The sequence below is a fragment of the Pogona vitticeps genome, chromosome 1, assembly GCF_051106095.1.
Source record: "Pogona vitticeps strain Pit_001003342236 chromosome 1, PviZW2.1, whole genome shotgun sequence".
Taxonomy (NCBI): Eukaryota; Metazoa; Chordata; class Lepidosauria; order Squamata; family Agamidae; genus Pogona; species Pogona vitticeps.
This window is the reverse complement of record NC_135783.1, coordinates 119,138,726-119,152,634: the sequence shown is the minus strand read 5'-3', so window position 1 is coordinate 119,152,634 and position 13,909 is coordinate 119,138,726. Positions and strand designations below refer to the sequence as shown.

The 13,909-nt window shown below is 40.2% G+C and overlaps 1 protein-coding gene and 1 long non-coding RNA gene across 3 annotated transcripts in view; both read right to left on the bottom strand.

The window, feature by feature from the left end:
• The window catches only part of LOC140707586 (uncharacterized), a 58,233-nt gene extending 46,453 nt beyond the window's left edge, over window positions 1-11,780 (bottom strand). The window contains exons 1-2 of one of the 2 annotated variants that reach the window (XM_078386174.1): window positions 6,963-11,780; window positions 4,041-4,107 (exon numbers count right to left, since the gene is read on the bottom strand). In XM_078386174.1, the coding sequence (XP_078242300.1) occupies window positions 8,502-9,479 (978 nt within the window). In that variant the 5' untranslated portion in view covers window positions 9,480-11,780 and the 3' untranslated portion in view covers window positions 4,041-4,107; window positions 6,963-8,501. Of the gene's footprint in view, window positions 1-4,040 lie in introns of both variants that reach the window. The other variant, XM_078386171.1, reaches the window with a different exon arrangement.
• On the bottom strand, window positions 6,847-11,802 carry LOC144586968 (uncharacterized). Its single transcript, XR_013542076.1, has 2 exons — window positions 11,755-11,802; window positions 6,847-7,067 (listed from the first exon to the last, which is right to left on the bottom strand). It is a non-coding gene; the product is annotated as an uncharacterized LOC144586968 (long non-coding RNA).
• Window positions 11,803-13,909: the final 2,107 nt, after the last annotated feature.

Sequence of the window (13,909 nt, the reverse complement as noted above, 5' to 3'; positions counted from 1 at the left end):
AAAATAGCCACCAGAGATGTGCCCCAAATATTTGTGGTGGGAAATCCTTTACCATCGTTGGTGACAGGAAGAATATTGCAGTTCCTTGTCTTCACATGCAAGGATGAGACGTATAGGGATTTCCATGCCTATCCCAAAACCATTCAGGTGCCCACCTATCCCAGGTACTGTTCATCTTTTCATAAGCTACTTGGCCTTTCATAAATTAAAAAAAAAAATCTAAGGAACAGCAGTCATCAAACCCACTCCCCAAATCGAAAATCAGTTAGGACATAATGTCTGAAATTGCGGTTTTTTAAAAACCTTCAGCCTTTCTCTTGGGGATTTGATCTTTGAAAAGCTTGTCACTCCATTCGGTAATCAGCTCTTCTTCCCTCAGGAGGCATATAAGGAGAGTAAAATAGCAGTGCAAACAAATACAGCCTGGAAGGAACACAGATAGCATTCCAGATTGGCATAGTTATCCCACAATAATTCATCATTGTAATGGAAGGAAATTACATTCTAAGCATCCCAACTGGGCACAGATTCTGGCTGCTGAGGCTTCAACAAAGAAGCATTATTTTACTTCAAGAGGTTTGCCACTGAGAACATGAAGGCTCAATACCACTATACCAGAAATCCTTTGTGTGTCTTGAAATATATGCACAGCTTTAAAAATATGTGATTTATAAAATTGCTGGGGGGAGGGCTGCAGTTCAAAATATCCATCTTATGCATAGATTTGCATGAAACAGATCTCTAGAGTTTTGGACAGGATCCTTTCCCAGCCATACATACAGACATCCATGATGATCCTGAGATGGAGAACTATAAGCCATGGGATAAAGGCCTGCCTCAGGACCAAAGAGCCAATCAAATATGAAAGATAAATCGAGGAGCAAGTAGAGACCAGGTCTAAAGGACAAACCAGGAAGCAGGCTCAAAGAATAAAACAGAGGCCATGCTTGAAGAATTTGTTGTTCTAGAAAGGTTTTAATGGAAGTGGAAGGCCCATTACGCTTGGTTAGGCATGGCTGAGAACCAGAGCTTGGTAATGGATGGCAACTCCTTGGACCCATCTGGGTTGGAGGACTCTGGGAACTGTGGTCTAGAAAAGTAGTATTTCCAAGTGCTGCTCAGTCCCAAGCTTGAGGACATCAGCAATTGTGGAGGATCCAGAACAATGGGTTGTGCAGCCATTTCCCCTCTCCACAAAAGATGCAGGCTGTCTAAAATAGTCTTGAAATGTGGAACTGTGGTGTATTTGAAGGTACAATTTCCCATAGGGAGGGGAGAGAGCTGGTGTTGATGATGGTGATGGTAATCTTTGAACTGCAGAGCTGGAAGGGAACCTATGGATCATGGGGCACAGCAATGCTGTTAGCTGCACTGGGGGGGGGGGGTCCTGTCCGGTGGCATGCAGTTTGCAACCTGAATAATACCTGATTTTAAAGTAGAGGAATAACAACAATCAAGAAAAGGAAGTAAAGAGCAAGGAAGGAGAACAATAAGCCTCGGTTGCATAGGACTTCTAATCAGTGAAACTCTCTGTCCGTTGTGCTCTGCCACTTCAGTCTAATAATATAGGGAGAGACTAACTGTAAACTTCTAAAATATGTTGGTGATTTCAAATTGAGAAAGCAGCGAACCAAAGAGCAAGCATGGAAGAAAATGAAACAAACACCCATGATCTCAGCTGCTGTACAGCTGCTGGCATACAATATTACTAATTATTTAAGATGTCTTTGGCCCATCCAAAAAGATTTAGTTATCTCCAAGCACAGGGGCAGAGTGGGGACTCCTCCGGTAATCCCATTATGAGGCCAAGGTGGAAGGGGATGATCCTTCCTGCAGAGCTCATTTGCAGTGGCAAAGCTCTTTTGGGCATATCAGCATTGCTTGGCGGTTGGCAAAGGATGTGAGGAATTTCATTATCCTTACACCTCTCGAGTTGATGAGCAGAGTAAGGCTCATTTGAGGCAGAAGCTCTACGCAAAATGTGAATGAGATGAAATCGAAGGAGTTGTTTTTATTTTGGTTTTTTGAAGAAATCTCGCTGCAGACTTTATTATTATAATGGTTCTTTTGGGAGTGAATCCCTTATTTCAGGGGTGGAGGAAGCTTGGCCTTGCAGGAATTCTAGATATCAGCTTCCAGGAACTCTGACCATGAGTAAATGATACGGGCAGTTTAATTTGAAGCATATGAAGGGCCAAAGATTATTCTGACTAGCATTACCTGCTTGCAACCATCCAAACTACCTAGAGGTCCATGTGTACACAACCTTTATGCACAAAGAGAGTCAACCCATGCTTATCTGTTCTTTTTATGGGATGGGTGTTGTACCCAGGAATTAAAAACCATTGGACTGCAATAGCGACTTGATCTGATTTCATCTCATATGGCAAATAGAACAACACAGGGTGGATTTTAATGTACAGTGTGTGCCTATGTACCTTGCAGTGAATTGCAACGTGTAGCAGATAACAGTCACGGAAACCACTGCAGAAATTTCATGATGTTCGGATAAAGAAAAGCGACAGAAGCACACATCTAAGGAGGGGATAAGAAGATTATACAGATTTCTGATAAGAGCCCACTTAGGCTGCTACAAAGAGTTCTGCTATGTAATGTCAAAGTGATACAGTGATAGTACTTGGGCAGAGTACAGTAGGATGCAACGGGGGTTTGTATCTGAATTTGGAGAGCTAAGAAATGTGCTGAATAGTTTGCATCTATAGCTGCCAGAGGGAAGAGAGAGGATTTAATACACATTTATGAAATCTTGAAGAGCTAAGATAGTATCAGACGGAGCTACTATTTTGAGCTTCTGAAAGATCAGACAAGAGGGCATAATGAAATTAATATGGTCATATTCTCACTGGATAAGAAAAAGGATTTCCTTTTCCTCCACAGAGAAAAAGAAACTCATTGAATTTCCCTTTTTCTGTCCTAAAGGGGGTGATAAATAAAATAAAAATTTGGGTGTTCTTTCTTTCTTCATAGCTACCGCACCATAATCTACTGTACTATGCCACACCATATCTTTTATCAGACAAAATTCAAGGCAGCTAATAACAATAATGAAGACCATTTAAATAACGATAAAATAATATTAAAACATTAAAAGGACAAGTGAAATGCTGTCAAAGTAGAATAAAAGGATTTAAAAGTATTAATAGGCGTTTTTTTTTTTAAAAAAATTAACATGATAGGGCCTAGTTAGGGTAGAATACATCAATGTGAGGGCACTGAGTTAGTTCAGTGAGAGCAAATACTTATGGTCCAAAAGATTTCTTGAAAGTGAAGGTGTTAATGCTCTGGTGAAGGCCAATCCACCCATCCATCCAATCATTTTGTTTGGTTTGAAGAGGATGAACTGACAGCAAAAAGAAACTCCCATTTTATGCAAATACCACACTTCATTTTTGCTGGAGAAGATACTTCTTTGTTTCACTCCTTGTCTGAAATTGAAGAGTTTCAGAGGGTTTTGAAAGTTACTGTCAAGTTTCCTCACTGGGCCGAGACAGTTGAAATAGTCAAGGATGATAAATTTAGCAAGTTTTTTTTTCCACCCTTACCCTTGATGGAGTGAAGATAGCACTTACTGTCATCTGTATAACGATGGCATGGAATACCAGACTCGAAGAGCATGTCTTCAAAGTGCCATATAGACATGAAATATTATGGAGAATAATATGGAACCCTCTGGGAATAGAAAAGTCCCCTTTTCTCTCTAACAGACATTAAAGAAAACACTAAAGGGGTATACGGGGTTCCAGAGAATCTCACAGCACGGCAAAATTGCACCCATACCTTCGGTGTGGAGCAGGAAGTGAGTGCTAAAAGTTTATAGATATGGACCACATGGGGGCGACATGCAGCCTGTAGGCCACATGTTGCCGACCCCTGCTTCAAACCAAACCAAATGAATTAAGATTATCTTTTTCTTACAGAACGTCCTTCAACAGCACACAGAAGCCTTTAGGACTGCGATCTCAAAGCTATGCGATTTACTTTGGCATTTACTTTCATGTCAGTTTCATGCCATAACTCACCGTGTCTGATTGGAACTGGAGGAGGAGACATAAAGAACACCGGAATATATATTACCAGCAATATAATCTGCAAAAGAGATTTAGGGAGTCAAGCTCTGTTGAAAAAATACGTACTGCTTATTCTCCAAAACTAAAACTAAAAAAAAATTAAAGGAATGATTTAAAAAATTACAGTTTTTTATTTACTTATGCCTACTCAAACAACATAAATATAATAGTAAAATGATCCACGTGTTCTAATTTGCACAGTAGTGAAGAATACTAGGTAATACTGTGAACAGGAAGGATTTCGGAATTGTTGTAGATCCTAAGGTGAATATGAACCAATGGCACGATATGCCTGCAAGAAAAACAAATGGTATTTTAAACTACATTAACAGAAGTACAGTCTCCAAATCCTGTGAAGTACTAGCTCCTCTCTATTCAGCACTGGTTAGGCTTCATCTTGAATACTGTGTCCAGTTCTGGACATCATACTTTAAGGATATCAGCAAACCGTTGGTTCAGAGGAGGGCAGCAAGGATGATCAGAAAACTGGAAACCAAGCTCTGTGAGGAGAGACTGAAATAAATGGGCATGTTTAGCCTTTAGAAAAGGCAATTAAGGGGAGCTATAATAACACTCTTGGTTATACTTGGTTATACTTGTATGGTTATACTTGAAATATAAACATACAGAGAAGAGGCAGGATCTATTTTTGATCACCCCAGAGAGCAGGACATATAATACGAGGCTCAAGATACAGGAAGCCATATTGCGATTGAAAATCCGGAAAAAAACTTCTTAATTGTTATAGCAGTACGATAATAGAACCAATTATCTTGGGAGGTGGTGAATGCTTCTGCACAGGAATTATTCAAGATAAAACTGGATAACCATCTGCCAGATATTCTTTGGTTTGGATTCCTGCATTGAGCTGGGGGTTGGACTCGATGGCCTTACAGACACTTTCCAACTTGATTATTCCATGATTTTAGAAGTAGAAATCAAAGTTGTAACTCAGAACAAATTATGATTTCCAGTTATTAAATGCTAGCATTTTAAAGTCTATAGCTACTGGAACACATTTTCCATGAAAATGATATATCCACATTTTTAGATGAATTAGTCTAAGAAATTGTCCCTCCTCCCCCAACTGGTGATTCCAAGACATCCAGCAAAAACTCTTGGATGTCTCAATAGCAGACTTCCTGAGCTGGGGTGCAAACCTGTGACCAACCAGAAGCTTGTTGTTGTTTAGTCATTAAGTTGTTTCTGGCTCTTCATGGCCCCATGGACCAGAGTGTGCCAGGCCCTCCTGTCTTCCACTGCTTCCCAGAGTTTGGTCAAATTCATGTTGGTAGATTCAGTGACACTGTCCAACCATCTCATCCTCTGTCATTCCCTTCTCCTCTTGCCTTCACACTTTCCCAACATCAGGGTCTTTTCCAGGGAGTTTTCCCTTCTCATGAGATGGCCAAAGTATTGGAGCCTCAGCTTCAGGATCTGTCCTTCCAGTGAGCACTCAGGGTTGATTTCCTTCAAAATGGATAGGTTTGTTCTCCTTGCAGTCCAGGGGACTCTCAAGAGTCTCCCCCAGCACCATCATTCAAAAGCATCAGTTCTTCAGTGGTCAGCCTTCTTTATGGTCCAGCTCTCACTTCCATACATTGCTACTGGAAAAACCATAGCTTTGACTATGCGGACCTTTGTTGGCAAGGTGATGTCTCTGCTTTTTAAGATGCTGTCTAGGTTTGTCATTGCTATCCTCCCAGAAGCTAGTGAACTCCAGACCCCATCCACCCCCAGCCAGCATGGCGAATGAGCAGTGATGATGGAAGTCATAGTTCTAAGACACTGAGAGAGCTATAGATTTAGTACAGCTATTCCTCTCTTAAATCAAAAGGAACATTTTGAGCACATGTAGTAGCAAAGAATGGTGGAAATAAAGTGCAATTACATTTTGAGTTCAGGAGGAAATACATAGTGTGGAAAGAATTCCTGAAATAACCAAAGGAACCAATAGAAGAGGTAAAAAAAATTCCAGGTGAAAACAAATCTTATAAGAATATACATCCCCGAGAGGACAAAAATCCACCATTAGTTGAGGAGGCAAATTTGTACTCTGCTTTTTAACAACACACAAAGAAAAAAGGAATCAATGACCTTCTTCAGAAAGCCGAACGTGTTTATCCTTTAAAAGATTGCAGCTCTAATCAATGCAAAGAGATCTTATTTTTTAAGTTGACACAGATCATTATAGTAACAATTTTATGCACATCCTTAGCTGTATGCATTATGCTGGAAAGCTGAGTTTTTTATAAGTATATTCTGCATAAAGTATCTGAAATAGGCAGGGAGATATATATAATGGAAAAACTTTTTTAAAAGATAATAGGAGTGCTCTGAAGTCTTGATGGGCTCATTTGCATCATACTTTCTTAGGAATGTTCAGCTACAATGAAAAGATGGCTTGAGCAGAGAATAAGCTCAAGGGCGCTTCTAAAATTCTGCCTATCCGAAGCTATTTGGGAGTTCTGAATTACCAAATCTTGTTTTTTGAAGGGGATTGTATTAGGAGTCACAACATTTTTCTGGCTTGTGGTTGATGCTGTTTTGTGCGGGGGGTGATGTTAGTAGGGAACAATATTTTTCTAGTGAAGCAAATCCATATACAATTGATAGCAACCTTGAATTTCAAGATAACATTTGGTTCTACTTGTTGAAAATCCGTTCCTCAATTTTAAGATCACTGTCTAAGCATGAATTCTGATGGCCTGAGGAGCATTAGCTGCGAGTAATCCAACAAGGCTAGTCACGAAAATGCTATTTATTTATTTATTTATTTATTTATTTATTTATTTATTCATTCATTCATTCATTCATTCATTCATTCATTCATTCATTGATTGTCATTTGAGTCATCCCAAGAAAACATCTGACCTGTTATGTGGATCTCCAGGCTTAGAAGCAGTAAGTCAATCATTCAGTGTCAAATACATATCACACCCATGTACTACATTCATAGCTGCTCTGTTCAACTATGACCTTAAGAAAAGAAAAAAAAGTTAACCAAAAATGAAGATTTATGCTGTGCTCCTTTCTGCCACTATTACCCACCTCCCATTGACTGGAAGTTCTGCAAAGTTTGCATAAGTTTCTGAAATTAGATCTAATCTATCTTGTTAGATCTTTTTTCCCCAATCACATTTGCAAATGAGAAACTACATTAAGTGAGTTACTTAGACGAATAAAAGAGAGGTCTCCAAAGAAATCTCCCTTCATGTATATAATTAAGTGCCTTGTTAAAGTCAACTCTAGTGATTCTTTCCTGTTAAAACACTATTTTCTGCTAATTTATTCTAATTAAGCAGTATGTCATGAGGTCACTTGTTTGGCTGCTCATCTTTCTTTGAAGTCATCTTTTTAAGCTCGGTATCAAATGGGATAGAGATGTTTGAGTATGACAATTACCAGTTACTCTTTGATGGTAAGCCTCCCATTTCACAACACTACACCCTGTCAAATTCCTGAAATCCAAGAACTCAGAACTTTTTTTGTACCATCAGGACTTCCTCAAGAAATGGTAGCATTTCCTCCCTTAAATGTTTTTGCATGCATAGTTTGATTTTTTTTTTAAGAATCAGTTTTTTCTTTGACAGAACATTATATCCATGCACTATGAATATAAAATAAGACTTTCTCATTAGTTGTGAACAGGTTAAGCTTTATGACTTACTACGATCTTGGGAGTTGTCTTCTGCCAGCCAAACCACTGGCCCATCTAGTACAGCACTGTCTGCAATGACTTGCAATAACTCTCAGGTTATCGGGCAGAAGTCTTTCACAAACCATCCTGAAAATGATGGGGGTTGAATCTGGGTCCTTCTGCCTTAAAAGCTCCCCACCCCCCAGCCCACGAGTACCCTACATGCCTTCCTAATGGGTATGACTTCAACAGTGGTACGGAGAACCCTGGCATGAATTGAAGGCTCTTCAGTGGCAGCATCTAAATGAGAGGAATGCCAAAATACTCCCTTATACACACTGCCTGTTTTACAAGAACATTAAATGTGGCACCATAAGAAAACTATGCAGTTTACTTCGTACTTCTGCCTGGCGCTGCATTTCCTAGATGCTGTACAACTAGACAAACTTTTATGATGGGTGAAGGAACTGAAAACACATTTACTTCCAGATCTCTTGTTCTGTATGGATGGTACGTTAGCATCTGAGAAACTGTAACTTGTATTATTGTTTCAGTTGCATTATTGCATCAGTTCTTATGAAGAGATACATATGGGACTTATGTCCACTATTCTACTACTGACAACCATCCAGCTCCAAGATATCTACAGGAAGTAAACACTAGATGGGATATCCTACCATTAGAAATATGAAGAATTCTCAGGAGTTTCTTGATTCTCATTGAGACAGGCTGTAAAAATAGCTTGAGACAATTAGAATATGCATTGTTGTTGTTTAATCATTAGGTCGTGTCCGACTCTTCATGACCACATGGACCAGAGTGCACCAGGCCCTCCTGTCTTCCACTGCCTCCTGGAGTTTGGTCAAATTCATGTTGGTAGATTCAGTGACACTATCCAACCATCTCGTCCTCTGTCGCCCCCTTCCTTTCTTGACTTCATACCTTCCCAACATCAGGGTCTTTTCCAGGGAGTCTTCTCTTCTCATGAGATGGCCAAAGTATTTGAGCCTCAGCTTCAGGAGCTGTCCTTCCAGTGAGCACTCAGGGTTGATTTCTTTCAAAATGGATAGGTTTGTTCTCTTTGCAGTCCAGGGGACGAGTCTCCTCCAGCACCACAATTCAAAAGCATCAATTCTTTGGTAGCCAACCTTCTTTATGGTCCAGCTCTCACTTCCATACAACGCTACTGGAAAAACCATAGCTTTGACTACGCAAACCTTTGTCAGCAAGGTGATGTCTTTGATTTTTAAGATGCTGTCTAGGTTTGTCATCGCTTTCCTCCTAAGATGCAGGCGTCTTTTAATTTTGTGGCTGTTGTCACCATCTGTATCCTCTTTCACCCTCATTAAGAGGTTCTTTAATTCCTCCTCACTTCCTGCCATCAGAGTGGTATCATCTGCATATCTGAGGTTGTTGACATTTCTTCCAGCAATCTTAATTCTGGTTTGGTATTCATCCAGTCCAGCCTTCTGCATGATGTATTCTCCATATAATTTAAATAAGTAGGGAGACAATATACAGCCTTGTCGTACTCTTTTCCCAATTTTAAACCAATCAGTTGTTCCATATCCAATTCTAACTGTTGCTTCCTGTCCCACATATAAATTTCTCAGGAGATAGATAAGGTGGTCAGGCACTCCCATTTCTTTAAGAACTTGCCATAGTTTGTTGTGGTCCACACAGTCAAAGGCTTTTGCGTAGTCAATGAAGCAGAAGTAGATGTGTTTCTGGAACTCTCTGGCTTTCTCCATAATCCAGCAGAAGATAGCAATTTGGTCTCTAGTTCCTCTTCCCCTTTAAAATCCAGCTTGTACTTCTGTGAGTTCTTGGTCCACATACTGCTGAACCCTACCTTGGAGGGTTTTGAGCATAACCTTGCTAGCGTGTAAAATGAGTGCAATTGTACGATAGTTGAAGCATTCTTTGGCACTGCCCTTCTTTGGGATTGGGATATATACTGATTTTTTCCAATCCTCTGGCCACTGCTTTGACTCCCTGAAAAAGGCCCCGATGTTGGGAAAGTGTGAAGGTAAGAGGAGAAGGGGATGACAGAGGACAGGATGGTTGGACAGTGTCATCGAAGCTACCAACATGAATTTGACCAAACTCCGGGAGGTGGTGGAAGACAGGAGGGCCTGGCATGCTTTGATCCATGGGGTCACAAAGAGTTGGACACGACGTAACTACTAAACAACAACAAAGGCCCTCTTTCCTATTATCAAGACGTGGAATCAGAATTCTGCTGGCTTCAGAATATGTATTTAAGGCCACTCCCACCCCACAATCTTATTCCAAGTAATAAGCTCAAAGGGAATCATGTTACAGGCCAACCAGCTATAGAGCTGAGGATTACGTGGATCCACCTTGGTTTTGTTTACTGAATCTCAGGGTCTGTTCCCACTGCCAGAATAAACTGACAGAGGGATTGGATTTTTTGGGGGGAGTGTGTGGGCTAAACTCACATGGAAATTAGCCTCACTCCAAAAATTTTGTGGCAGTGTGTGCATTCTCACTCTGCTGTTGCCTTTAATATAATACACTTACTTTTCTTGCTTCGTCTCTTTATCACAGAATAATGAAAATAGATAACCCACAACATCCAAGCAGTACAATTCAGTGAGGGTCCAAAGGAAATGAAAGATGTTGCAACAGTGCATTTTGTCAACCCCCACAAATTGTGCTTGCATGCTGCTGTTTAACACAACCTGTACTGCACACCACTGTGAAGTGATATAGGCTGCCTATAGCACTCAAGATGCGCTGAGGATTTGTCCAAGCAGAAATAAATAGTGGCTGTTTCTGGGCTTCAAAGTGATGGAAAAGGTACAGATGCTACCTCTGCCACCTCCACTGTATTTTGCTTGTACAGAAAGGGACAGGTGCTGCATGACTGCAGGCAAATGGATGCTAATATTTTACAGTCCAATTCTCATTGAAAATAAGGTGTCTTTTATACCTCTGTGACTTCAAAGAGATTGTGGTGATAATTTATGCATTGTTTTTTCAAGATCTCTTCCAGGACTTTAGTGTGAGGGCAACATAAATGAGAAAATATTAGAAACTGGAATCGGATCATAGTAGCCTCACAAATTTCTATGAAACTTTTACTGCCCATCGCCTTGCAGAATGGAGGCATCATGGAGGAAGAAAAAAAGAAAGCCAGAAAGCAAAGAAGTATGACTCTAAATAAACTTGGCAGCTTATTGCCGCACCTGCTTCCTTGTTTGTGTGGTACTACGTCAAGCTCCAATATGCTGTTTTCCAGATTCACTTTAACTACGGACTAGTTGAGTCAGGTTGTTCTGTCCTTGTTGTAAGTGTGATGAAGGTTCCTGGAGGTTTAACATATAGAGATGGGCATAAACCAGGAAAACAGCAGTTGGTGATCTTTTGTGGTTTGTCACTATTTGCAAACTATTTTGTGATTTGTGCAATTCAGGAATTCCAGGAGTGGTAGAAGAGACCCAATGCATGTTAGAGATACCAAACTCTCAGTATGTCCTCAGCTAACTCTCCTTCCCACCCTTTCCACTTTTGGCAAAGATTGGATTTGGGAGGTCCAAGTTACAGCCCCTAAAATCATCCCCCCCTCCAGAAAGTGCTCTTTATCCATTTATTCATTTATATTTCTAAATTCATCTCCCTTCCGTTCCACAGCTTTAAAGTCAGCAACGCACCTGAATGTTTCAAATATCACAAAAGTGCACTGAGGAAAACAGATAAAACACAACCCGATTTTACAAAAAGATAGCCAGCCTGCGCTGTGTTCTGGTTGTTATGGTTCAGTCAAATTAGATTATGCCTCTCTGGAGTCTTTTTATTAACAGGTTGCATCTTTCTTCTAAGCCACAGTATCCAGCTATTGAGACACTAGGGAATCATGCATACTCCACATTTGAGGAGAGGAGCGTATTAGCCCATCCTCCTTGTTTGATTCTCATGAAAGCCACCTTATATCTGGGGTCTCTCCATGTGAGTAATAATGCCTGACTAGGAAAACAAAAGAGAAGGAGAGAGTTATTATACCTTATAGATTTAGAGACCCTGGGTCCAAACATTTCCTTTCCAGTCACCAGTCCTAAGGCAAAGAGAATGCTAAAGTTAATATGAATAAGCAGTAATTCAGCAGCATGTCGCCTTACTCATTTAGACCCAATGTTGTACTTTCGCACCAAAGGACAGAAGAATCAGAAAGTTCTTCCCCTCTATTCAGGCTTCTCCTGCAAATGGCCATTTCCCTGGGTTGCCTCGTTTTGTTTGTGCCTTTATTTGGTGCCATTTTCTCAGGCTAGGAGGAAGTCCAGTTTCACCCTCTGATTCTAGACATAGGCTGCTTACTCCTTCAGGGGACAATTCTACCACCGTCTCTGAGGATCCAGTTTTCTCTCTGTGCAATTATGTCCTGGAGGTTCTAGATTTTTCTTGTTCGGAGATTGTTCAAGCAGGAGCATGGCAGCAGCAAGAGGAACGTTTAGCTTAATGTCTAAATGTAGAAGAAGCCAGATAGAGCCCTCGGAGAGGCCTTTCCATAGATGGGGGCACTACTGAAAAGCTATCTTCTGTAAAATTCAGCTTTCTAAATTGAAGTACCAAAGCAATATTTGGCACTTTCAAGACCCCCAATTTATTCGAGTGCTCCTCCAAAACAAACAAACAAACAAACAAACAAACTTATTTCTTTCATTTTTTTTATTGGTTCAGAAACTGGCAAATTTCCTGACTTCATTTTGATTTCCAAATAATTTGTGAACCTGAAGTACCTCTATTACGGCAATAATGTAATATTGCTTTTCCAAAAAAAAAAAAAAAAAAAGCAGTGTGAAGAATAAAGAACTGAAACACAGGGAAATCACTATAGGAGTCTGGAAAGTATGAAGGAGGTTTCAGTACAGAATGAAAAAGAAAAAAAACCTTCTCATTCAGTAACTCCTTTTAGGTATCCCTGCTGCTTTGGCAGTTGATTCAAATGCTTATTGATGACAAGGTGGTATTCCTACTTGAAAAATACTTGAAAATTTTTAATACTCAGCCACCTGTCATGATCTACTGAACAGACATCAGTTGCAGTGTGGAGAATGGGAAACAGTAGGAAGGGGTGGACATTCATTTGAGGGGGGGAATTACTGTATTCTGATTCATATACAGAAACAGCAAGAGAATTGATTTCAAAGAGTTTATTCCTCCTACTCTGACCTTTTCTCTAAAAATATATGATGATCATGCAGTGATAATATGGGTCTGTCTGTGAACCTAATCCTTATAAATAAATAAGGCCCTATTATGCTGAAAATGCAAACTCATCTAAGTTGCATGCTATGATTTCCAGAGAACAAGTATTCATTAGATTTCATCCCGAATGTAGCAATTCTAAGTAGGCACAGAAGGCTGCAGGGCATACCAGCACGCCTCCATTCATTTCAGTAGAGCTGTGGTCCCCAACCTTTTCGTAACCAGACTGGTTGGGGGGTGGCTTCTGTATGCAAGGGGGTGGGGGGACCCCCACACTCGCGGGAGGACAGTAAAGTGTTTGGAAAACCCTGGTAGACAAGATCTCTCCACTAAAGTGAATCTAATTGTCATCCCTGACTACAGCAGACTTATTGAATCAATGGGACTTTGGTAAGTCAACACTTATATATAGTTAGGGAACATCCTTGTCAAGTTTAGTTCATGCACCTCATAATGCATAATGACAGATCTAACACTTTGAAAATGACTACAGGAGTTCAAGTGTTTGTGTATAGCCATCAGGAGAAAGATAAAATATACATATTATTAAGCATTTACTAAAGTAGAAGCCATTCTTTTCTTTGCAAGAGAACATAATTAATTCCAACTGAAAGTTTCAGAACAATTCACAAAGGAGCATTTTGGCCTCTTTTTATTTTTAAGTCATTGACTTGCATATTTCCTGAGCAATGAAACTTTCTAATGTTCATGTATCTGTACAATTTCTCCTACACTTGTGAGGAGGTGCATGAATGCTAGAACATTTCACTGCTGGGGAAACATACATTACTTGGACTCGACTGTCCCTTTGTGTGTGATTTGGATGACTTTCTGTTTTTAGCTCATCCTACTGTTCCCTGTTACCACCTTGCATTGGCCTCTGCTCCAGCATTTTCCATACACCAGGTTGTCCCTGCTGTAGGTTGTATTGTACATATGCATTAAAGTTCAG